Source organism: Delphinapterus leucas, chromosome 8 (genome assembly GCF_059928025.1).
Source record: "Delphinapterus leucas isolate spDelLeu-1000000601 "Yukka" chromosome 8, BTC_Dleu_Yukka2, whole genome shotgun sequence".
NCBI lineage: Eukaryota > Metazoa > Chordata > Mammalia > Artiodactyla > Monodontidae > Delphinapterus > Delphinapterus leucas.
In genome coordinates, this window is record NC_143136.1 from 80,719,151 (window position 1) to 80,745,541 (window position 26,391).

Sequence of the window (26,391 nt, forward strand, 5' to 3'; positions counted from 1 at the left end):
ATTTTTAACATCTTTATTGGAGTATAATTGCTTTACAATGCTGTGTTAGCGTCTGCTGTATAACAAAGTGAATCAGCTATATGTATACATATATCCCTATATCTCCTCCCTCTTGAGTCTCCCTCCCACCTCTCTAGGTGGTCACAAAGCACCAAGCTGATCTCCTTGTGCTATACGGCTGCTTCCCACTAGCTATCTATTTTACATTTGGTAGTATATATATGTCAATGCTACTCTCTCACTTCGTCCCAGCTTCCCCTTCCCCCTCCCCGTGTCCTCAAGTCCATTCTCTACATCTGCGTCTTTATTCCTGTCCTGCCCCTAGGTTCTTCAGAGCTTTTTGTTTTTTCTCATATTCCATATATATGTGTTAAAGTATGGTATTTGATTTTCTCGTTCTGACTTACTTCACTCTGTATGACAGACTCTAGGTCCATCCACCTCACTACAAACAACTCTATTTCGTTTCTTTTTATGGCTGAGTAATATTCCATTGTATACATGTGCCACATCTTCTTTATCCATTTATTCCCATTTTAGAAGTGAGGAAACTAAAATAAAGAGACTAACTTGCCCAACATGACCCAACTAAATATATCAGTATGAATAAAGTATGGACTTCAGTTAATTGTCTTTAAATGTAACTGACAAATGAAAATTATATACTCTTTACATTTTTTTTTTTTTTTTGCATTACGCGGGCCTCTCACTGTTGCGGCCTCTCCCGTTGCGGAGCACAGGCTCCGGACGCGCAGGCTCAGCGGCCATGGCTCACGGGCCCAGCCGCTCCGCGGCACGTGGAATCCTCCCGGACCGGGGCACGAACCCGTGTTCCCTGCATCGGCAGGAGAACTCTCAACCACTGCGCCAACCAGGGAAGCCCCATATACTCTTTATAAATAAGGGGATATATATTTATTGCGCCTATTTTAAAGGCCTGGTACATAAAGAAAGACATTAAGTGCCCTATTCTCAAAAACAGTGATTTCTTGAAAAATAAAAAAAACCACATACAAAGAACAGAAAACTGTACCTCTTGGAGGCAATAAGAAAGTCTTAGGGAGAGAGGAGGTTTTCAAATACCTCAGTTCAGTGAGTTAATGCACGAAATTAAACGGCTGCCTAAACCCAGCTCCAGAGCTCAAGCCTCCAGGCTCCCAGGTCATCCGCGCGTCACTTTATCTCCGCCCACGTCGCGGCGGGGGACTATCCAATGGAAGGGCGGCTCTACGTGGGCCTCCTGTGCGCGTGCGCATCATCGGCTCGACGATCCTTCCCATCGATGCGCTCAGAAGCAACTCCTTCAGTCTGGGCACTGCCAGCTTCGGCGCTACCCGCTCTGCCGTCGCGCCGCCATTTTGAAGACGGGAAGAGTCCGGGTCTCCAACACCTGGAGGCGGCGGCGTAGACTGGTACGTATGATTTCCGCCCGCATTAGCCCCTCCAAATTCGCCCATCTTCGGGCTGCAGCTCTCGGTGTTGCCTCTATTCCCACAGGGTCCCTATCGCTGTCGCCAGTCGTCCTGGCACTCTGTCTTTAGGATCCTTTTCGCTTCCTCATCCTTCATCTCTGCTGGCACATTTGCTTCTGTCGTCGGGCAGCCCTGACCGGTGTTCAAATACCTACTTCGAGCCTCAGGACTCCATCCCGGTGGAGCTCCTCATTGGCCACCCCGATCTAGTCGGAGTCGAGTCCGATTCGCGGACTCGAACCGGGCGGGCTGAGAGCCTCACGCCCTCCTGTGGGCAGCGAGCTGTGCCCTGTGGGGGCGGGGGGCGAATTTTGGGGTTCGGGGAGAGCTTGGACTTTGGTCCCGTCTCGGTGGAGGGGCACACAGTAGGCGGTGGTGGACGTTACCCCAGTGATCTGTTGTTAGAGTTTAATCCGTCACCGGCCTGTTTGTTTTGTCCTTTCCCAGGAATAACTTTACAAAAGGGAAGATATTTTTCGCCTGCCCTTCCCGCCAGAAATGGCCAATGTGAGTAAATTAGCCTCTTAAGAAGCAGTATAGTAATAAAATAGTTTGGGAACTCGTTAGGAAGGACGGGTTTAATGATAATGGCATTGATGGCATAATGTTTTTCGTAATTAGTGTACCGGAAATGGCAAGGGAAGCAACGGGTGTGAATTGGGTTGATACGCTTTGCGGGTAGTTTGAACGCAACATATTTCTCAATACACGTCTATTTATTTCTATAAATTCGTTTTTAGAAATAAATTCAGTGCCAGCACCCTTTCAGTAGTTTTAAAAGACATTATTTCAGTAAATATTTAGAATTATTTTTAAGCCGTTTTCTGTTTCTTTGGTTAGGTAAACTGAAGGTTTTTGTAGCAGTTTCAGTACAGGAAGTCACCCTCCAAATACTACAAAATGGGCGCAAGAGATATTATTCTCACAGGCCAGAGAGATTTATTCACTGTAACAGTACAGCGATTACTCAAACGCATCCTGCCATAGGGAACACAAGACATATTTTAAAACAATTACAATAAGAGTAGAAACTAATTTTAAAACCTACACAAAGGTACAGTGCAGATTCAGAGCTTTGTGGAGAAGGAAAAGTAGGGGTTTGTGTTCACTTAATCAGAGAAGCATTTGAGGTTTGAAAGATGGGTGGGATTAGATAATCTGAGGTTTGGTTGGGCAGAGCAGGAGGTATATTTAAAGACACCCCCCCTTTCAAAAATCAGGAAGTCAGTTCTGTCTTCCTGAATGTAAGATGTGTGAAAGAGATAAGTGAGAAATAAGGTTGGATTGTGGATTTGGAATCATGTAATAGAGAGTCTTGAATGCCAAACCCAGTAATTTGGACTTTATTCTTTAAATTTTGGTGATTTAATTAGAGCTGTGTGTTAGGAAGACTAATATGGCAACAGTTAGCCAGGAGAGTATTCCTGTAGTCAAATATGATATATTAAGTAATAACCTAATGGTAAGACTATAAGGCCAAGTCGTAAAAGTAGACCACTAGTGTATCCCGTGTGTTAAGGTGAACTTATACCTAGCCATAATCATAGGAAGGGAATGTTGTAAAAGAAACATGTGCTACTCTCAAAGGAAAGATACTAGTTAGAGTAGTATGCTAATATTTGACCTGGCTTTATTTTGATTTGAATGAATAAATTAATCCAGTAGGTATTTTGAAGGATACTTTTATTGTTAGAAAGAAGTTTACATAAAACAATATTCAAATATATGTTTAAAAATTTGTGTTCGTTTATGTGCATTTTAAGTGCTGAATGGATGTTACTAATGAAACATGAAGATAGATATGTATGTCTTCAACAATTTAGTTTGCATACATAGCATGGGTCAGGTATGTCTATGCTTCAGAGGCTGAACAGGTCAATTAAGAAGCCTTGGTGGGGACTTGTACAAACTGAAATACTCATTTCTGATATAAAGGGAGCAGCCTTTCCTTAGCTACAGTGATGTGTTGCCAACTAATGTCATTTGGGAATGTGAATCCAGCGCTGCCATATCTTTGGAGTTTGTAAGAACAGCTGAAAGTCTGGATATTTTGTGTGAAATATCACAATTGCTCAATGTTGATATACAATTCAAATTTCTTGTACCACTGAGAATTACCATTTTTGTCTCTGAGCAGGTTGGGTGCACACCCAAGGGAGGATGCTTAAATTTTCAGGTGGGCAGAATGCTCTGGAGACAGGTCTTGCATTTTGAAGACATATAAAGGAGGTTCTGTCTATCCAGATCTTGTAGAAAGAGTTGGAATTTGTCAGGCCTAGGAGGAGAGGGAAAAGGACGTTTTAGCAGAAGAAATCTTGTGGCAGAATAAAAGAAGGCAGACAAATATGGGAAGAGTTGGGTAGATATTTTTATGTGACTAAAGAGTGGAGTAAGAGAAGGAGGGATAAAATGAGTAAGAAATTATGTCAGAGAAGTAGAACGACCAGTTAGGATGTATTCTTGTACTTAGGATGAGAAAGTCAGAAGGAACACAGGGCTGGATTTCAGAATACTATGTGAAAGGGAAAAAGAGTGATTCTACAGTATCTAGACTATTTCAACATCCTGGTAACTATTTTTCATACCACCTCTCTAATCCCACTCCATTCTCTACACTGCCCTTAGTGGTACATTCCTTAAAACATCCTTTATTTTTATCAGTTTAGTCTTTTCCTCCCTGCCTACAGGTTAAAATTCTGATTTATTATCTTGATATAACAGGCCCTTTCCTGTCTGTGTCAAGTATAAAGCCTTTTATAGTTGCCCACAAGTTAACTTTCAAGCTTGTTTTTTACTGCACTACCTTATATCCACCTTCAGTGAACTTGTCACTCTTCTGAGTACATCCTTTATGACTCCATCCCTTTGTTCCTGAAAGTCACTCATTGAAATGCCCTTTCCCCAGCAAATTTCTGTTTCTTCACAACTAAGTATATCCTCCATGAAACTTTTTGCCTATGTCCTCAAGGGTCTCTTAATTGTTCAGATCTTTTAATAGCATTTCACAGATGTTATGGTATTTGTCCTTACATGTTTTCCACTAATCTAAGAGTCAGCGATTTCTTTTTTTAATATAAAGAGCCAGATAGCAAATATTTTAGGCTTTGTAGGCCGTAGAGTCTCTGTGAAGCTACTTAACTCTGCCATTATGACATGAAAGCAGCCACAGACTATACATAAATGGGTATGGCAATAAAACTTTATTCACCAAAACAGACAGAAGGCTATATTCAGCTATAGTTTGCCAACCCCTGCATTAAATTATTCTGACTTAAGTATTTTGATTAAAGTTTACACGTGAAAGATGTTTACACATTCATCCATTGTAACTGACCTCAGAGTCTAGGGAATGAACATAAGAGCAGAAAATGTATCACAAAGTTGTATGCTAAAATGGAGGAAAGTGGACATTGCCATTAAAGAAAGAGGAAAGATGGTATGGTAGATAATTAGTACAATTTACAGCAGTAAAAGAAGAGAAGAATTAGAAAGTAAATAGGTTTTGTTTCTAGGAGAGGTTTTGAAAGTTCTTTATTTTGAGAATAGAATCTTATTAGTTGTGCTACCTTTTTAGTGTCATCACTAAATAGGGCAACTTTTAGAGGTTCCCATTCTTTCTGTATGGCACTCTTAATTCTGGGAATGGGAAAGCCATATATTTTTACCCAAAGTAACTTATTACTTGTTTTTTAAATATTTGTATTTATCTAAAATTATAAATATACATGATGCTTATCCTGTGGTAGCTGCTCAATAATAGTAGAATAAACATTGGTTTTAAAAGATATATTGCAATGTGAGGATTTACCAGAGATTGTCTATGTTAGTATAGCATTTATATCCAGAATAATTTTGATTTTTGTGTCCTTCTTAGGTGCTCTGTAACAGAGCCAGACTGGTTTCCTATCTCCCAGGATTTTGCTCTTTAGTTAAAAGGGCTGTCAATCCCAGAGCCTTTTCAACTGCAGGATCTTCAGGTTCTGATGAGTCTCATGTGGCCACTGCACCTCCAGATATCTGTATGTAAAAGTTATTATTGCTTTACTTATAATTGTTTCATAACATTCTGAGTTGTGTTTCCTGTAATACAGTAAGTCCCCTACATACAAACCTTCAAGTTGTGAACTTTCAAAGATGTGAACATGAGTTCACGTGACCAGTCACGCAAGTTAGTTCACGTGTCTGGTGTACATTGTCACGTGTGTGCATTCTCTACAAGTGGTTGTGCTTTTGTGTACTTTATGGTACTGTATAGAGTACAGTGGTACAGCATCTTTATTTCAAGCCCAGGATGTCCGGAAGCAAGCATAAAAGCAGCGTATAGCTGGTATTGCTAAGAAGCACCAAGCAATAACAATGGAAACAAAAGTGAAAATAACTGAGAGAGTGGAATGAGGCGAAAAGAAGGTAGACGTTGCTCATTCTTATAACATGAATCGTTCAACCATCAGCATGATTCTAAAGAACAAGGACAAGGTCATGGAACACGTGAAGTCTGCTGTGCCGATGATGTTGACAATAATATCGAAGGAGCGTGGAAAAGTGATGAAGGAGTTGGAGAAACTTCCCAGTATGTGGGTGCAGGATCAGCATCAGCGTCAAGTCCCGCTCAGCTTAATGCTGATTCAAGAGAAAGCTAAAAGCCTTTATGAAGACTTGAAACACGGCAAAGAATCAGAGGGCGCATCTTTTAATGCCAACCATGGCTGGTTTCATCGGTTCAAGGCTAGAGCCAACCTTCACAATGTAAAAGTAAGTGTCAAGGCAGCAAGCGCAGATATGGTAGCTGACCGGGAATTTCCTGAAATGCTTCGAGAAATTATTGATGAAGGTACGTATTCACCTGAGCAGGTTTTTGATGTGGATGAGACAGGACTGTACTGGAAGAGGATGCCAGAGGAAAAGTTACATCAGTAAGGGGGAAAAGTTGATGCCAGGCTATAAAGCAGCAAAGGATAGGCTACCGCTGTTGTTTGGTGGCAATGCTTCTTTCCAGTGATATGAAGCTGAAGGCTGTCTTAGTTTATCACTCAGGGAACCCAGGAGCCCTTAAAAACATAGCCAAGGGCTCTCTTCCTGTTGTGTGGAAGAGTAACCCCAAAACCTGGGTCACACAGGCCATTTTCCAGGACTGGTTTTTCCACCACTTTATCCCAGAGGTAGAGAAATATTGCTTGGAGAAGGACATCCCACTCAACATTCTTTTGCTGCTCAGCAGTGCTCTGGGCCACCCCCCATTCATGGACGACTTTCATCCCAACATCAAAGTAGTGCATCTGCCACCGAATACTACATCTCTCATCCAACCTATGAACCAGGGAGTTATAGCAACTTTCAAGAAATATTATTTACGTCACAGTTTTCATCAGTCAGTAAAGGCAAGTGACGAATCAGGAACAACCTTGTGACAATTTGGAAGGACTGTAACAGCCACGAGGCCATAAAAAACATTGACTTTGCTTGGCATGAGGTTACGGCCGTCCCCATGAATGGGGTTTGGAAGAACCTTTGCCTGCAGTTTGTTCACAATTTTCGTGGATTTGAAAGGTGGATGAGGAGTCCAAAGAGGTCTTCAGCAACTTAGTGACCCTCAGCGAGAAGCTGGAGCTAGATCTGCAAGAGGACAACTTCATTGAAATCCTTGCTGTGCACCATGAGGAGCTTACTAATGAAGACCTGATGGAGTTGGAGGGCAAGAGAGGATGAAAAGAGACAAGAGGAAGAAGAAGTAACTGAAGAACCGAAGAGATTCATGATGCAAGGGGTTTTTCTTTATTTGAGGAGGCACTGTTAGTTTTTGAGGCACAGGACCAAAATGGAGAACAGTACACAGAGGTTGCAGCAGCCATTCAGAATGCAATCCACTGCTACCATGTCATCTGTGATGAGAAAAAAAGACCTACTACCCAGACATCACTGGATTGTTTTTTCAAGAGGGTAGATAGAATTGAGTCGAGCAAGGAAGTAGAGCCTGTGCCATCCACGTCAGGCATCAGTGAAATTGCAGTTTGCCCTCCATCTCCTTGCTGATGATCCTTCAGCTCTGTCATCTCCCACCTCCTCTCCCTCCTCCAGTCAGTAACTCTTCTTGCCTGTTCACCCAATGCCAGCCCTGTACGCCAGCTGTTGTACTGGACTACTGTACTTTTCAAGGTACTCTACTGTAAGATTTAAAGGTCTTTATTTTTTGTGTTTGTTTTCTATGTATTACTTGTGTGAAAAGTATTATAAACCTATTACAGTACAGTACTATATGCTAGCCGATTATGTTAGTTGGGTACCTAGGCTAACTTTATTGGACTTATGAACACACTCTCGGAATGGAACTCATTCGTGTGTAGGGGACTTACTGTATTTCTTCTTGAGGTTTTACTGATTTTCTAAAGTTGAGTTTATCCCATTGAGAATAAAATCAGAGCTCTTGCCTAAATATTTATACCAGAAAGTTACAATATTTTTTTAAAAGAAGAATGAATATTGGTTTCCAAAACTTATTTTCTTGAACTTTAGTGTTTTTCTAATGATCTTTGAGCACACAGTCCTCCCTGAAACAAATCTTCTTTTGATACTATTAAACTATGTTACTACTTCTTGCCATTCTTTGCTGAATTTCTTAAATGTAGCTGTCACTTTGAGTGTTTATTAAATCAAAGTCTGCTTTTTCTTATCCATCTTGTGCACCACTATCAATCATTCTAAAATACTTTAAATCATGTCACTTCCTTCATAAGCCTCGATTATCTCCCACTGCTTTCAGTAGCAGTTCCTAAACTATTCCCAAGCTATGAATCATTGTTCAAGGATGAAAAAAGAAATTTTTTTAAGCTCTGTGATTAGTTAACTTGGAGAAATGCTTTATACCATAGTCCTATCGTAGAGGTTTATAATACACACTAAAATATTCAGGGAGCGCTCTTAGAAACTTCACCTAATGTATTCTAAAGGGATTGCCCATGGAATCCTTTTTCATGCAACACATTACTTACAGTGTAATATAAGTTCACTTGGGCATGCAAAGCCTCCCCTGGTTTTCTTGGTCCAGTTTTCTAACTCCATCTCTGATTACTCCTCAATTTTCATAATCTGAAGGCTAAATATACATCTATCATAAATGAAAGATTTGTCACTCAGAAAATGTAAAGGGTTTGCATTGTGAATATACAGCCAACCCTCCCTATCCATGGGTTCTTCATCCTCACATTCAGCCAACCAAGGATTAAAAATATTTGGGGAAAAAAATTCCAGAAAGTTCCAAAAAGCAAAACTTGAATTTGCCACACACCAGCAACTATTTACATATCATTTACATTGTATTTGATATTATAGGTAATCTAGAGATGACTTAAAGTATACAGGAGGATGTGATGTACGAAGGTTACAGTATATGTGCGTGCAGTTGACTCTTGAACAACATGGTTTTGAGCTGCTCAGGTCCACTTTATACGCAGATTTTTTTCAAAAATAAATAAGTACGGTACAATTCTCGGTTCATTGAATCTGAGGATGTGGAACTGACTATACAGAGAACTGCCTATAAATTATATTCAGATTTTTGACTGTATGCAGGGTTTGAACAGCTAACCCCTCAGTTGTTCAAAGGTCAGTAGAGGTATGCCCTTTTATATAAGGGACTTGAGCATATGCAGATTTTGGTATCTGGGGTCCAGGGAGCAGTCCCCTGTGAATAACTAGGGACAACTATATAAAGAATTTTTGTAGATCAATAGGAAAAAGAAAACCCAGTAGAAAACCAAACAAAAAATTTCAAAAATGGATTTGAACAGGCTATTTCTGTAGGAGAAAACCTAAATGACTGGTAAACATTTGAAAATATGCTCAAATTCACTGTTAATATGGGATATTTATTTAAAGAAACAGATCTGAATAATCTGTAGAACCCATGTTCTTCAAAATAGCTGGTAAGTTTAAGTTTGTGAACTGACTCCAGTCAATCATTAGTGGCTGTCTAGAGCCTTGTTACTCAGTGTGATCTGCAGACCAGCATAGCATAGCATGGCATAGCATCAGCATCATCTGGGACTGTTTAGACGAAGAATTTTTAGCCCCACTGCAGACCTAGTAAATCAGAATCTGTATTTTGAGAAGATCTTAGATGATTCTTAAATAATTAAAAGTTTGAGACATACTGGGCTAGAGTGTTTAGGTTGAGAATCATGTGACAATGTCTGTGTTCAGCAGGGAAATGTTCTGCGATTGATGGGTGATGTCTGTCATAGGTATGGAAGAGAGATATGGGGGCAGCCATATTGACATGGTCGTTTTTAGTCACTCAGTTCTGGCAGAGTATTTATAAATATTTTTATTGCCAGCTAAAGTCTGCAGCAGTTGTCCCTTCCTTTCTCTAAACAAAATTCCTACTCCGAGTATTTCTTCATTTGATTTTCTAGTTTATTCTTTTCTGGATCTTTTTGAATTTTTCACATGTTAGGATTTTTTAAAGTTTTACAGGAATAAAATAATGTGGTCTATTCTTCTGTAAGTATTAAATCCATATTAACTCATGTAGCTGGTAAACAGGGCATTATGTCACATTGGTTTGTACAAGATTTTTTTCCAGTCCATTAATGTTTTGTGCCACCAGGTAACAGCAGTTGAATGCCCCTCCCCAAGGGTAGCCACCATTAAGTCTGATGTCTTTCCTTACAGATGTTTTTTTTTTTTTACTGTATTTAAAAACACAAATATAAGGATGAAAAGTAAATGTCATATATGCTGTTCTTTGACTTAGCTTTTTCTTTTAATGTAATATGTCCTGGACTTCGTTCACTATCAGTAAAGATTTACCATATTCTTTTTAATGACTGTCAAGAATTACATAGTATGGGAGTTCCCTGGTAATCCTAGTGGTTAGGATTCCGGGCTTTCACTGCCATGGCCCAGGTTCAGTCCCTTGTCAGAGAACTGAGATCCCACAAGCCGCACAGCATGGCCAAAAAAAAAAAAGAATTACATTTACAGTACTTTATTGAATTCTTTCCCTAGTAATGGAATTACCTATGAGCTGACAGCTGGTTGCTTTGATTAGTCTTTTGGAATAACATGAAACAAACTAATTTATATTTACACAGGAAAGCAAACTTCAAACAACTATTGGTTAGCTAAAAAAAAATACCTAATCGGAAGAAGAACATTCTTTCAGTCTACCAATGTACTTAACTAGTAAGGAGAAAATGATTCATTTTGTCGTTCCTCTTTAGGCTCTCGAACAGTTTGGCCCGATGAAACTATGGGACCATTTGGACCTCAGGATCAGAGATTCCAGCTTCCTGGGAACATAGGTTTTGATTGTCACCTCAATGGGACCACATCACAGAAGAAAAGCCAGGTTCATAAAACTTTACCTGATGTTCTAGCAGAACCTTTATCGAGCGAAAGACATGAGTTTGTTATGGCACAATATGTGAATGAATTTCAGGTAAGTTGTTAAGGTCATTCTGTTTTTCTAATTATTAATGCTATATTAATTTCTGATAACTGAACATATTACTTTCATTGAAAAAGTAAAAAAAAAAATCTATTTAAGTCCAGTATAAACAGAAACAACATATATAGCTTTTAAAAGCTTGGCATTGTCCTGTACATAGCGTTTGCTATATAATTTTTTTACCTAACTACATTGCAGTCTCTTTTAGGTAATTAAATAATTCTTCAAAAATATATATTTTTTACTAAATGTTTATTTCAAATATAAATAACTTAATTCTATAACTGGAAATTTATATTCCCTGTTTTTCACTTTTATTAATGGTAATTGTAATTTATATATGGACCAAATTCCGACTAGTTTTATATTCCCCTAGCCATTTAAAAAGAAAATTTTGAGATCTCTGAAACTCTGGATACAGTAGACTGAAGAGGAGGATTTTTAAATAGCTTTTGTAAAAACAATTCCTGAGGGTTTTTTTTAATGAGTTTTTTAAACTGGTATCGCATATGAATTTTTAAATGCATTTTAAAACTAGTATTGCTCATTGCTCACTCAAATGGAAAGTTACATGCATTTCAGAGTTTCTTTCAAACCCCGATCCTTATCATTTTTCATATTTCTGTATAGCTTCAGGTTGAGATTTTGATCAAAGCCATATTATTAAAAGCAGCAACCCCTCAAATTATGGGTGATATCAGATAACCTAACACTGGGACACAGTTGACCTCCCCTGACTTTTTATCTCAGATATTCCTTCTCAGTCTTTTTGACTCCTCCTCTGTCTACCAGTTACATGATATTTCCCAAATGTCTCTGATCTTCATTTTCTCATTTGACTTGCTCCCTGGTCACTTAAGTCCTTGGCTTTCTCCACAGGCTGTGTATTCATATTTCCTAGCTTCTTATTTCTGTTTCTGACATTTCTGGTTCTATATTACTATCTGCCTGCCAAACATCTTTATCTGGATGTCTCAAAAGTCCCAAGATTTTACACGTCTAGTACTGAATTAGTCCTTTTTCTCTCAAAACTTGTCCTTATTCCCATGTTGTCAGTAGTATAAGGGACTGAGTCATCCTCCCACTGTCCCAAAAATAAAAATTATAGTGCCAACCTTGACTCCTCTTTTCATCATACCCCTGTAAATAGTGACAGAATTACATTGCTTCTATCTCTGAAAGTAGCTCTTAAATTATTTGTGTACCTTCAATTCTCACTAATACTGCCAAAGTTCAGCGCCTCCTTATCTTACCTCAATTTTTATAGGCATTATAGTATGATGGACTGTGGAGATAGGATAAATCTGTATTCAGAGATTAACTCAGCCATTTACTTAATTTTGTGACCTTGAGAAAGTTACTTCACCTTTCTGAGCCTCTGTTTCTTTATATGTAAAATGAGGATAATAATAATCCCTGGCCTACAAAGTTGCTATGAGGAGTAAACGTGAAAATGTATGTAAAATACTTATTAAACTAAGTGATCAGTAATTGTTGGCTGTTACTGGTCTGTCACCTGCTCTTCCTCGTTGCCATACATCCTCTACAGTAATACTGTCATTAGCTTTTTATATCGCATGTTGATATTCCTCATTGCTTTTACAAAATTTCGTAATGTGGCATAAATGGCTTTCTACAATTTTGATCCCTTATCTTTCTCACCTTACTTCCCACTACTTCCTACTCCTTCTGTTCTCCAATCACAGCATATTTTCATTTTTTTAAAATTACGCCATTCCCTTTGACCATTGTATGCCTTTGCACTGTTATTATCTCTTGCTGGACTGTTTTTTTCCTCCTGAATTCTTAACCTATAGTCTGTCTATTCTTTATCTGTCAGACACAAATGTTAATTAATATGTAACTCAAACGTGATTTCAACCTTTTCCTGATTTCTGCCAGCAAAGCAAGTTTCTTCCCCATCTATACCTCCAGAAGACTTCCGTTATAACTCTATAGCATTTCTGATATGGATTGCATTTATTTGTTCATGCATTTTTCTTCTACTAACTCTTATATACCTAAGAGTGAAGACTGGATTTTTTACCATTGTAGTGCCTGTTCCTGTTTATAATGTCTAGTGTATAACAGACACCCAGTAAATTTCTGTTGAATAAAAGCCTCTAAGCGCTTCCTGTTGGAGAAGCTATATGTTTAATCATGTTGCTTTGTAAGTTAGTGTTCTTATCCCCATTTTACAGATTATACAACAAAAGGAAGGATAATTAGATATAACAGAATATCAGAAGAGGTAACATTGTAAGACACAATCATGGCGCATTTTAGTTAGTTTTTTAGCCAACTTCTATTCATATTAAGTCTTAGAATATCAGGGTATTTATATGTTCCTTTTTTTAATTCAACATTTTTTTTAAATTTTCAAATATTACATTCATCGCAGAGAAAAGTTTGAGTATGTAAGAAAACACTGACTATTACTCCATCACCAGCTAGGTTAGGATTACTGAAAAAACTTTCTAGGGAAAACAGGTTTATAACAGGCAAGATATTGTATTTGAACTCCAGATTTTGTTTACTTATATTTCTTATTCCGCCTTAGGGTAATGATGTACCTGTTGAGCAAGAAATTAACAGTGCGGAAACTTACTTTGAAAGTGCCAAAGTAGAGTGTGCAATCCAAACATGTCCGGAATTGCTGCGAAGAGGTATGTTGTGCTATATTCATATTTACACTAGTGTGTGTTAGATAATGTCACTAATTTTTTAATGTGTTGAATAATGTACTCCATAGGAATCGTAATGCTTTATAACTTAGTATTTTAATATGTCTAGCTGGAAATGATGATTGCCTGGCCAAGATAAGGCTTTCAAGTGTCCCCTGACATCTGACCTCATGCTGCCATTAGATAGGAATAGTAGAATTTTTAATAACTTTTTTCCTAAATCTTTCCCTAAAGTCATCCCACTCCTGGGTGATTATTACAGCCATAATTTCCATGAGCTAATACATTAGTACTACTGAGAAAAATCTTAATAATGAACTTTTTTTTAAATTACAAGACCAAGAACATGTAACCCAACTTACTCTTCAGAATTGTTGGCAGTGTATTTTTGTTCATCCAAAAAGAGCAGAAGTAAACCAAAACTAAATTCATTTCATCCTTTTCAAAACTAATATGCATTTATAAACCTAACTTGGTACCATAATAATTTAACTTAATCATCATTTTTCTAAAGTATTTTATGAACTGTTTCTTTTTTAAAAAAATTTATTTTCTTCTGGAGTTTTATTCTTATTTCACTTACAGATTTTGAATCACTGTTTCCAGAAGTAGCCACCAACAAACTAATGATTCTGACTGTAACACAGAAAACTAAGAATGATATGACTGTTTGGAGTGAGGAGGTAGAAACTGAAAGAGAAATGCTCTTAGAAAAGGTAATTCTTTCAGCTGCTGACAATTTAATTTTATGATCTTATTTAAATACCAATGAACCAGTGTTTTAAAATGATGGCTATCTTTTCTAGCCTTTACTAATTCTCTGCTAATGTATTCCAGTACTAAAAAACTTACATGTTTTCTGAGAATAAAAATACCACAATTTTTTTTTTAGTGTCTTTGAAAAACTTAGATTCTGTCCAGTACTTCCTCAGTTTTTTTTAAATTTATGTCTGTTTTAGGAAATTTGGGAATATAGTAAACAACAAAAATGTAAAATTAACTCTTCGTACCCATCTCTCTCTCCTTCTCTCTGATCCTCTCTCCCCCTCCATGTCTCTTTCTCTCTCTCTCTCAAGCATGTCAAGTAAAAAGTGAAAATACCTCAGCCTTCTTAAAGGAGTAAACGATAAGTGTACAGTACAATAATAATATAATGTATATACCCACATTTTTTTCCCATCCTTTGCTTTTAACTTAGAAGATATGTTTTGACACCTTTCCATAACATTACGCATAGATTTTATTTCATTCTTTGTAAAAATCTGTGTAATATTACATTGCATGGGCAAACCATAAATTTTTTTAATTATTTTAAAAAATTTTTAGTCATTTATAAGTTGAAAATCAAACTTAGGCTATTACAGGCAGTGAATATATTTGTACATATATTTTTTGTACATACTTATATATTCCTAAATAGGGAATTGCTGAATCAGAGGGTATATTCATTTTAAGTTTTGAAAGATACTGCCAATTTGCCCGCCAAAAAGACTGTCCTAGTATATATGCTCTCACCTTTACCCTGGATATTAGCATTACTTTTCATTTTTACCAACCTGAGAAATGAGAAGTAGTAACTTAAAGTCTTATATTTAAAAATTATATAATTATTTATCTAAGAGCTTGATGTTCAGTTATATCAATTTCTTTCTCTACAAGATAGAAAGGAATATTCCTTTGCGTGTATGACATGTTGGGATTAGCTCACTTGGACACCTTAGCTAACTATAGTTGAAAAAATTCTCTTTATTAATTTACATACAGGATAATATTTGGAATTATTTTATATTTTCTTTAGGGTTGGATGTATGGTTCTCTTCATTTATAAAAATATTATTTACATACTCAATAGAGTACTTTATGGTAATGACTTCATACTTAAATGTCCCACATATAACTTTACTAATAAATTCCATGTAGTAATTAATAATCATGAGCAAGTTATATATGCCAGCTAACAAAGAAGTTACAGAGAGGCATAAGGCATTCTTTCTGATCTTTAAAAGATCTGAATTTGGAGAAGTGAAATTTAAATACATAATAACTCAATAAACATTTTCTATTTATATATTAAGACAATGATTAGTAAATGTATACTACCATTTAGACACTAGAGAGTTTGCTCTGATATGTGCATTGTATTAGTAAGTCCTACTTTTTGAACCATTCAAGATTCTGAGCCTCATTTGATACTGGCTCCCGTATAGATGTAAGTCAGCAACAAAGACCCAATGCAGCCAAAAAATAAAATAAATTAAAAAAAAAAATTTCCAGCCTTTGAAATGGCAACATGCTTTATCATGTGCATTTTAAACGTTATAATAACTAAAGCTATTTTATTTTTTTATGAAAAAACATTTTTTATTTTAGACGTGTTAGTGGTTATTTTAGAACCACACATAGCTTACTGTCCAAGTAGATATTGTATGTTGTGGTTTACTTTATTTCAGGTTTTTTCCAGCAGATGTCAGTGTTTGCTATTGATGAGCAGAAATCTTTTTTTTTTTAATTAATTTATTTATTTTTGGCTACGTTGGGTCCTCGTTGCTGCACACGGGCTTTCCCTAGTTGTGGCGAGCGGGGGCTACTCTTTGTTGCGGTGCACAGGCTTCTCATTGCGGTGGCTTCTCTTGTTGCGAAGCACAGGCTCTAGGTGTGCTGGCTTCAGTAGTTGTAGCTCGCGGGCTCCCAGTGCAGGCTCAGTAGTTGTGACACACAGGCTTAGTTGGTCCACAGCATGTGGGATCTTCCCAGACCAGGGATCGAACCCATGTTCCCTGTATTAGCAGACGGATTCTTAACCACTACGCCGCCAGGCAAGTCCCAAGCAGAAATCTTTAAGAAAAATACTTAAACTGGTTCTTTTTGTGATCATTTGGGATTCTTTTAGTTAACCTTTGCAAACATTTAAATGCATCGTTTTGTTCACCTTGTAGTTTTTGTGTATGGTACATCTTTTATTAAATTGATACATAATTCTAATGACTTTCCTAAACCATACTCAGTTTTCCTATTTTTAAGAATTATGAGGATTAATGAAATACAGCAGTAAGTGTAAATATTAAGTATGAAAATAACCTATAGAGTACAGTATTATCTAAATGTTTTTCATTAGTTTACAAGAAAGTACAGGCATGCCTTGGAAGTATTTCAGGTTAGGTTCCAGGCCACCATAATAAAGCAAATATCGCAATAAAGTGAGTCACACAGATTTTTTGGTTTCCCAGTGCATATAAAAGTTATGTTTATACTGTACTGTAGTCTAAGTGTGCAATAGCATTATGTCTAAAAAAAATGTACGTACCGTAATTTAAAAATACTTTATTGCTAAAAAATGCTAACCGTCATCTGAACCTTCAGTGAGTCATAGTAGTAAAACATCAATAAAGATCACAGACTACAGATCATCATAACAAATATAATAATAGATGAAAAAGTTGAAATATTGAGAGAATTACCGAAATGCCACACAGACACGTGACGTGAGCAAATGCTATTGGAAAAATGTTGCCAATAGGCTTTCTGGACACAGGGTTGCCACAAACCTTCAATTTGTAAAAAACTTACCTGCGAAGTGCAATAAAGTGAAGCCCAAAAAAATGAGATATGCCTGTATTTGGAGAAAATAGGTTAAAGTTGTATATCTCTATAGCAGGGATCAGCAAACTTTTTCTGTAAAGAGCCAGATGATAAATTTTTAGGTTTTGTAGGTGATAGGTTCTCAACTACTCAATTCTACCATGTATTGTTAAAGCAACCACAGACCATATATAAATGAACAGGCATGGCTACGTTCCGCCAAAACTGTATTTACACAAACAGGCAGGCAGCCAGCCAGGTTTGGCCCTCGGGCTATCAAGGCTTGGACTTCTGAGCATCTCAGGTTAATGCCAGAGATGCTCAGTGAGGTCTCATCACTCTAGGTGGGCCAGAAATTCACGTTACCCTGTAGTGCGTGACCCCTGATATCACCATTCAGCTCTCAGCCCCGCAGCTGGCACTCTCTGCTAGACCTTGAGGAATCTCACCTTGTATCTGCGCAGCTCAACCCTTGGCTACTGAACCAGGGTAAATTGCTCTGCGGACCACATGGGAAGCCCATTTGTGCATCTCCCTCTGCTCCATTACCCTACGCCAGAAATTCCAGATGCTTCAACAGTTCAGAACTCTTGCTTTCTACCCCCTCAGCTCAGTGACACTATCACTTTGCTTGGGCTCCACTTCTTTGCCCTGCAACAAGAGAGTGTCCCCAGACAGAAGCCTGGAGCATATATGGGGATCACCTTATTTGTTTCCCTTCTCCGCTGCAGTTTTGTCTGCCTATTGTTCAGTGTCTAAAAACAGTTGCCTCATATATTTTGGTCAGTTTTATATTTTTCAGCAAGTGGCAAGTTTGATAACTGTTACTTTGTTATGGCTGTGAGCAGAACTGTGCCCTTGTCTTTAAACACTTACGGTCTTTTTTTTTTTTTTTTAACATTCTAATCTGATTCTCATATTTGCTTCTAGTCTTTTTCACTGCTTAGACTTCTGATAAAGCTAATAAAGACATTGTAGGAATTAGGATGGTAAGACCAAGATTTTAATACATGCACGTGGTCTGTAATGTTTATACACAATACAAAAGATAGAGAGGTGTATAGTGAAAAGGAAGTATGTGGTCCAGCCCTGTACCCAATCTATCCATTTATCTTATTATTTTTATGTGCCTTTTCAGAAATATTTATAACTATGTGAGTGGATAGATGTGTTTTTGAAGGACACACAAACAAGTACATGTTTTTAACCAACTTTCATTCAAATTAATGAATGGTCCATATCTTTTCATTATGAATATTTTGTTTTCCCTTTCTTACCTTATTTCTAATACCTCTGTAACGATACAAAATAGCAACTGTAGGTTATAATCCATGACAAATTTGGGAGCTAATAGCACAGAAGTGATTAGAAATAGTTCCTAAAATAGGAAATAATTTAGAAGAAAAAAATATACAATTTAGACTTTTTAAAAGAAATGGAAATGTTATATGAACCATTAATCTTTTGGACTGGTGAAAATAATCTTAGGACTTTACAGTCTTAATTTATCATTAGTTTTAATTGTTTATTAATCTTATTGTATTCTCTATCTGAAGCAAAAAATATCTTAAAAATTTATTGAGAAATAAAACACTCTGTGCTGCTGCTTTGAGCATATTATTTGTGCCTTTTTCTATGCAGTTCATCAGCGGTGCTAAAGAAATTTGCTACGCCCTTCGAGCTGAAGGCTATTGGGCTGACTTTATTGACCCATCATCTGGTTTGGCAGTGAGTAATTAAATACATTTTGAAAGCCACATTATATAATTTGAAGTAGGAATTATTTTTATTATAAAATTGTTTATAATTATAACCTTGGTAAAAGTAGACCATTTAAGACTTTGAAAACCTCACAATTTTATGCAAAGAAGTATAAAAATAGGTACCAAGAGTCTGTTGTAGGTACCAAGGTACCAAGAGTCTGTTGAATTCACAACTTTGAGGGACCTCTGGCACTCATAGTTAAGCTTCTCCATCACTTTAAATTTTTTTCATTAAAAATAATTTTAAAATTTATTTTCCATCCTCATTAATAGATATTGTTTGAATTACATTGAATTAGTGTGTTTACTGTTCATTAGTTAAAACTTAGTATCCAATAGTTTCATTAAGGAAGAAACACTTATTTTTAGAATTAAGAATATGGATGGTAAAGAAATATTTAGAAAAGTAACTTTTTGGAAATTAACATTTATAAAGCTATACTTTAAAGAAAACTGAACCACTATTGTGGTCATATTTTAAATTCTGTGTATATCTTTCAGCTACAGATAGTAATTTTTTTCAATCTTAAAATAGGAATATATACGGTTTCTTTTCAAAGTCAAGATTTAGTGAGTACTAGAAATGAAAACCTTACTCTGATAGTTTTCTTATCTTAAAAATTACAAAGGTGAACCATAGATGATTGCCTAAGGCTTATTTCATCTCTAAAGGTCATATAATATTATGCATTTGGTTCTAGGTAATATGCAGTCTGCTAGATCATTCATTTCACATTTCCAGAATGCACAGGTATTGAGGGGAGAGGAGGTATTAGGACAGTTAGGTGTTCCATGTGACCTTTTTATTTCTTATTTGATTTTTTAAATATTCAGAGTATTTATATAGACATGTGTTCGTATTTGCATAAAAATTATTACTTCATTATCTTTCTAGCTAATGAAAATATGACTTGTTTTATTTCCTCCAGTTTTTTGGACCATATACAAACAACACTCTTTTTGAGACAGATGAACGCTATCGACATTTAGGATTCTCTGTTGATGATCTTGGTTGCTGTAAAGTGATTCGTCACAGTCTCTGGGGTACCCATGTGGTTGTAGGAAGTATCTTCACTAATGCAACACCAGAGAGCCATATTATGAAGAAATTAAGTGGAAACTAGCAGTAATGTCAACTTATTTGCTCTGCTATTTGTAACATTTGGGATGATCTATACACTGTCGAAGGCTTCAGTTTTCAAAATTTAATTCCTTGTAGGTATTTATTTCAACATTTATGAATTTACAATATTGGCAAGCGGTTTGTGATTTTTAAATTTCAAATGTTCATTCATAATATCATTAAATACATCTTGAGCACATCCACATTGTATAGAATGTGTTAACTAACATGTAACCAGGGTATGATCTCATATTGTTATTTCTCTCCTTAATTGGAAAAACCTCAGTTTTAATTATTTTTCTCCAAAAATAAATCATACATTTGGTTATGATATGTTTTTTCATTGCAGTATTTTTAAAATATAATTCTTAAAGATTCCTAAGAAACTACAATATTAATCTTCTTAAAGTTTGTTTTTTCGTTTTTGGGGTTTTTTTTAATAAATGCAGTTGAGAAATCTGGATTCAGTGTAGATTTAACTTTTTTTTAATTTTCTTTTTACTATATTACTTGTTAGATGTCCTGGTGCCATCTGAGTATTACTTTGAAATAATGTATGTACAGGAAAAGAAGAATAAGGATAATACTAAAACTTTACATATAAAAGAATATGAATCTCATCTTTATACATAGTGAAAAATAATTCTTAACTCCTGGGTTGAGACAGATAAATGTAGTTTATTCTCAGACAAAACTATGCTTCAGCTGCTAAGTCATATTTCTCCAAATTTAGCAATAGATGGAAACTGCAGTAGTTTACAGAAATGTCTCATGTGGGACAGAGTTGTTTTTACAGCATTTTAAACTTAGACTCATCTTTGATTTGTCTTTTGTCATTAGGAATATAGATAAATCTCAGGAGAACAAGTAACTTCTACCAAATGAATTAATTGAAATGGATTTTTCTGTATTTTTAAAATTAACTGCCTGTTTTTCAAATGATCACATGGAGATGACCAGCTTTTTAATTTAGTTTACAACTTCATTTAATACTGTTTGTTTAACATGTATCGATAGTTTGATAATGAGTGTTGCTTATGATTCAAAGAATAAGAGCTACAGTGTTTTCATTCATTATGAAAAAGATGAAGTCTTGACTTCCAAAACATTTTTTTTTTTTTTTTTTTTTGTGGTACGCGGGCCTCTCACTGTTGTGGCCTCTCCCGTTGCGGAGCACAGGCTCCGGACGCGCAGGCTCAGCGGCCATGGCTCACGGGCCCAGCCACTCCGCGGCATGTGGGATCTTTCCAGACCGGGGCACGAACCCATGTTCCCTGCATCGGCAGGCGGACTCTCAACCACTGTGCCACCAGGAAAGACCCCAAAACGTGTTGAAAAGAATTTTTTTAAGTATATATGCTCGATAAATTTTCATCTATTTAAGGAGCACCCAGATCAAGACAGAACATTACTGGTACCTCAGAGGCTCATCCGACTCCCTTTCAGGCACTTCCTCCCCTTACTTGCCCCTCCCACAAACAACCACTATCCTGAATTCCTACAGTATAAGTTGGTTTTGTGTGTTTTGATGCTTTACATATATGAAATCATATATACTAGGTTCACTCTGGCTTCTTTCACTCAGCAATGTGAGATTCACCCTTACTGTGCATAATTATAGATCGCCTGTTTGCATAGCATTTGCCTTCTCAGTGAATTGGGACAATTTTGCCCTCAGAGGAAATGTGGCAATGTGGAGATATTTTTTGATTGTTACAACTTGGGGTGGGAGAGTGCTATAGGCATCTAGTAGTTACAGGCCAGAGATGCTACTAAACATCCTACAATGCAAAGGACAGTTCCCACAAAAAAAGAATTATGTGGTCCACTCGTTTCTTATATGCGTATTGCTTATTCAGGCCTTTCCTACTTTGCACCATTCTTTGAGCCCTGTTCCTTGAAATTTCACCATTTGCTTTAACAATTCTGAAGTGCCATCTACTGGTTGAAAAGGATACTTCCTCCTTATAGGTGGCTATGGTTACATACTCTATTATGTGAGGGGTAGGATACACAATGTTGGGACTCCTTTTATCGTCTCGCTTTCTAACAGGATTTGCAGAAACAAAAAGTATGAGAAGCAGTAACTGCCAGTTAAATTTTTTTTTCCTTGAAAAGTAGGAATGGCCAGATTTAGGTTTGGGATATATAATCCAAGGGATTCTTACTAATAGTACTAGAAAATAGTTAACTATTATGTACTGCAGTAAGAAAACTGCAGTTATCAGTTTCATCATATTCATTTGATTAGGAGCCCATTAAGAAAGAATTGGTAAAATTATCTTAAACATAAATTTGCTACCTTTTAAAGTAAGTCTGAGCCATTGAAATTAATTTTAGACCTATCATTGAAAAACACCTTTATGTTGTAAAATTTGTATTTTGACAAGAACTTAGGAATTATTGTATAGAAGATAAATGCTAGAAGGGGTCTTTCAGATCATCTGACCCACCTCCCTCTTTTTACAATAGACAAAATGGGAAACAAGAACATGCATCACGTCACACAGCTAGTGTTAAGACCCAGTGCATCAACAAGTTTATAAAGTGATTAAAAATATCAAAGAGTTGCAGAATTTAAGTTTCAGATTAATAGTGCTGCCACATTTCATAAACTTCTGAGTTCATTCCATTGAACTCTACATGCTCTGAAGTTCTTTGAAATTTTACTGAAACGTATCTATAAATTCAGTTATAGATCCTACACTTCACACAGTAATTCTCTGACTTCAAGATTAAAACTAATTTCTTCGACTTCCCTGGTGGCGCAGTGGTTAAGAATTTGCCTGCCAACGCAGGGGACACGGGTTCAATCCCTGGTCCAGGAAGGTCCCACGTGCCGCGGATCAACTAAGCCTGTGCGCCACAGCTACTGAGCCCGTGCACTGCAACTGCTGAGCCCACGCAACGCAACTACTAAAGCCGCACGCCTAGAGCCCCTGCTCCACAACAAGAAGCCACCGCAGTGAGAAGCCTGCACACCATGATGAAGAGTAGCCCCCGCTCACTGAAACTAGAGAAAGCCCATGCACAGCAACAAAGACCCAACACAGCCATAAAGAAGGAAAGAAAGGAGGGAAGAAAGGAAGAAATTGCCCTCATTATAAATAAGTAAATAAAACTCATTTCTTTCTTGGGCTGCTGTCTCTTGTAACATCAGTATAATCCTTACATTTGAACAAAATTCTGCTTTTAGTTCCAACTCTATTTCTTCTTCTTATGATTGGTTCTCTTGTTGCTCCAAAGCAGAATTTATCTACCTCAGTGCTGTTGACATTTTGAACTAGATAATTCTTTGTTCTCGAGGATGTCATGTACATTATAGGATGCTGAGCAGCATCCTTGGCCTCCATCCTCCAGATGCAGCAACCCCTGGTCATGACAAAAAAAATATCTCCAAAAATTGCCAAATTTCCCCTGGGAAGCCAAATGTTTATCTGAAAAAATTCAACCAAGTGTCCTGTATGTTATCTGACAGTATCATATCACCAGTTGAAAACCACTGATTGAATGTACCTTCTAACTCAGCAGTCCTCACCTTCAGCTGTACATTTGAATCAAGTGGGAGTGCATTGAAACACATTGATAATTTGGCCTCCACTCTCACAGATTGTTTTATTAGTGTGAAGAGCCTTGGGCATCATTATTTTTTAAAAGTTTCCCAGATGATTCAGATGTACAGTCAGGATTAAAACCATTAGTTGGTTTTGAAACTCAGAGATTAAAGAGGCATCTAAAGAAATAAGGGCAGGATATGATAACTGATTTAATGCACTAAGGAGATACAGGAAACAAAAATGAAATCTCTAATGTTCTGCATTAAGAGTGATCTAATCAGGCTCAAATAAATTCAAGGGTTCTTTCTCTATGAAGCCTTTGCTAACTACTCCATCCCTCACTGATCTTTCTTTTCCTTTCATTTGTATAGCACTTGGTTTACACCACACCATTTTGCACTTGCTACTTGTACATAATTCTTTTGTTTTTTTTATTGTCTTTTTTTCTCCTGTACCTGGAAAGTAGGCATCCAGTTCCCTAATAAGCATTGCAGTACACCCAGTAATAATCTTTATTATCATCTCTTTACTACCCAGGATGTTTTCAACTGTTTCATAAGTTTTCTTTGCCCTCCCTTTGTGTCAACAGGATATATGTAAGCTATAACTTCATTATCCAGAAGATTCAAATTCAGGCTTTGAGCATTTGCCTTCCAATCATATTATTGGAAGTTATAATCACTTAAAACCATCTTGCTACTATAAAGCTATCGTCATTAAGACAAAGTGATATTGACACAAGGATAGACAAACTGACCAATGAAGAGAAAAAGAAGTCCAAGAAACAGACCTGCACGAGTGGTCACTTGATTTATGACAAAGGTAACACTGCAGTGCAGTAAGAAAAGTGATCTTTTCAATTAATATTGCTGGGTCAATTGGATAGTCACATAGGAAAAGAATGTATTTTTGCTTTTATGTTACACCATACACAAAAATTACTTCCAAATGTGTTGCAAATCTGCAAGATTAAATGAAACTTTTAGGGGGAAAAAATATGTCACCTTGGAGTAGGCAAGGATTTTTTTAAAACAGGACACAACACTAACCATACAAGGGGAGAAAATTGCTTATAGAATATTAGAATTAAGAACTTTTTAATTCATCAAAAGACATTATAAAGGAGAAGGCAACCAATAGAATTGAATATATATATATCCAACAATCCAGATTTATATCCAACAAAGGACTTGTTTCCAAAATATATATAAAGAACTCCTAAAATCAGTCAGCAATAAACCAACAGAAAAATAAAAGACTTAAATTTTCACAAAAAAAGCTATCCGAATGATGAATAAACATGAAAAGGTGCTCTGCTTCATTAATCATCAGAAATGCAAATTAAACCCACAATACCACACCACTACATGTCCCCAGAATGGCTAAGATGAAAAGGAAGGTACCAAGTGGCAGAGATGTAGAGCAACTACAACTATTATTGATGGAAAATGTAATAGTATGAACACTTGAAAAAACTGTTCGGTAGTTCTAAAGCCTAACATACCCTACACCTAGGACCTAGCAATTCCACTCTGAGATATAGATCCAACAGAAATGCACACCTCTGTTCCCCCAAAGTCATGCACTCATTAAAATCTATACCAGCACTATACATAGGATACTGCTCAAATGCCCAACAGCACTGGAATGGATATATTAATTGTGGCATATTCACATAGTGAAATGCTATACAATAATGAAAATGAATGCTTTATGACTACTTGCAACAAAGTGATGACACTAATAATGTGTGAAAGAAGCCAGACGCCAAAGAGTATATACTGTATAATCCCAGTAATATGAAGTACAAAAGCAAAACTGCTGCTAGAAGTCAGGGTGAGGGGAAGGGTAGTGACAGGAAGGAAGAAACAGGGGACTTCTGTGGGGGTTGGTAATATTCTTTGTGTTTTTAATTTGGGTGCTGACTGCATGGGTAATTTAATTGTACAAACTTGAGTTGTATAGTTACGTGCACTTTTTTGTATGCGTATTATACTTAAATAAAAAGTTTTTAAAAATACAACCAAATCCACTCATAAAGTACTGGTAAAACCTATTCAAAGTGGTACCATAAAAAGACCTTGAAAATTGAATCCACTTTTAAAGAAAGGAATTAAAATTTATAGTTAACCCTGAGAAATGTTGAAACAAAATTATGAGGTTTCTTTTTAAATATTTAGGTATAATTTCAACTGTACATTAATTTCTAGATTAAACAAAGAATCACGTTTTCAACCATTTAACCTTTCTTATACTATTGTATTAGACACTTTATATTTTTTATAACATGATCAATTTTGCAAAGAGCTTAGAGAGTTTTCCAAGAACATCTTAATCCTTGGATAGTTAATCATTCTCTTTTAGGAGTTCCTAACACTGAGTCATCCTTGTAGATTTTCTCTAATTATTAATTGATCTAACAGTTGTTTCATCATATTTGATTATCTCATGAAATGTTTAATTTCTGTCATATTTACAATTTTACTATAGTATATTTACATGAAATGCCATAGTCATTAAATTTGCTTCCTCAAAAGTAAAACAGGCTAAACAGATAAAGTTGCAATGCTATATTCTGCTTTGATTTTATTGTCCTATGTAAAAATAGAGGCTCTAATCGCTAATTTTGTTTTGTGTAAGATTATATTTAAGTTACAACTTCTAACACATTCTAGTATAAAGGAGCAATATTCCTATATTTAAAATGAATAGCAATTTAATGTTACAAAAATAGGTATTAAGCTTTTTAAACACTGTTTTGTACTCAT

At 36.4% G+C, this 26,391-nt stretch overlaps 1 protein-coding gene and 1 long non-coding RNA gene across 4 annotated transcripts in view; one reads left to right on the plus strand and one right to left on the minus strand.

Moving 5' to 3' along the window:
- Positions 1–2,041, minus strand: part of LOC111172747 (uncharacterized) — a 319,126-nt gene extending 317,085 nt beyond the window's left edge. For all 3 annotated transcript variants that reach the window (XR_002644013.3, XR_016394160.1, XR_016394159.1), the window contains exon 1: positions 1,084–2,041. This is a non-coding gene — a long non-coding RNA (uncharacterized LOC111172747). The remainder of the gene's footprint in view (positions 1–1,083) is intronic.
- On the plus strand, positions 1,326–20,529 carry MMADHC (metabolism of cobalamin associated D). Its single transcript, XM_022569693.3, has 8 exons — positions 1,326–1,412; positions 1,920–1,979; positions 5,347–5,491; positions 10,691–10,908; positions 13,478–13,583; positions 14,187–14,317; positions 18,822–18,908; positions 19,873–20,529. The coding sequence occupies exons 2-8, from the start codon at positions 1,971–1,973 to the stop codon at positions 20,065–20,067; spliced, it is 891 nt and encodes a 296-aa protein (XP_022425401.1). The 5' UTR covers positions 1,326–1,412; positions 1,920–1,970; the 3' UTR covers positions 20,068–20,529.
- Positions 20,530–26,391: the final 5,862 nt, after the last annotated feature.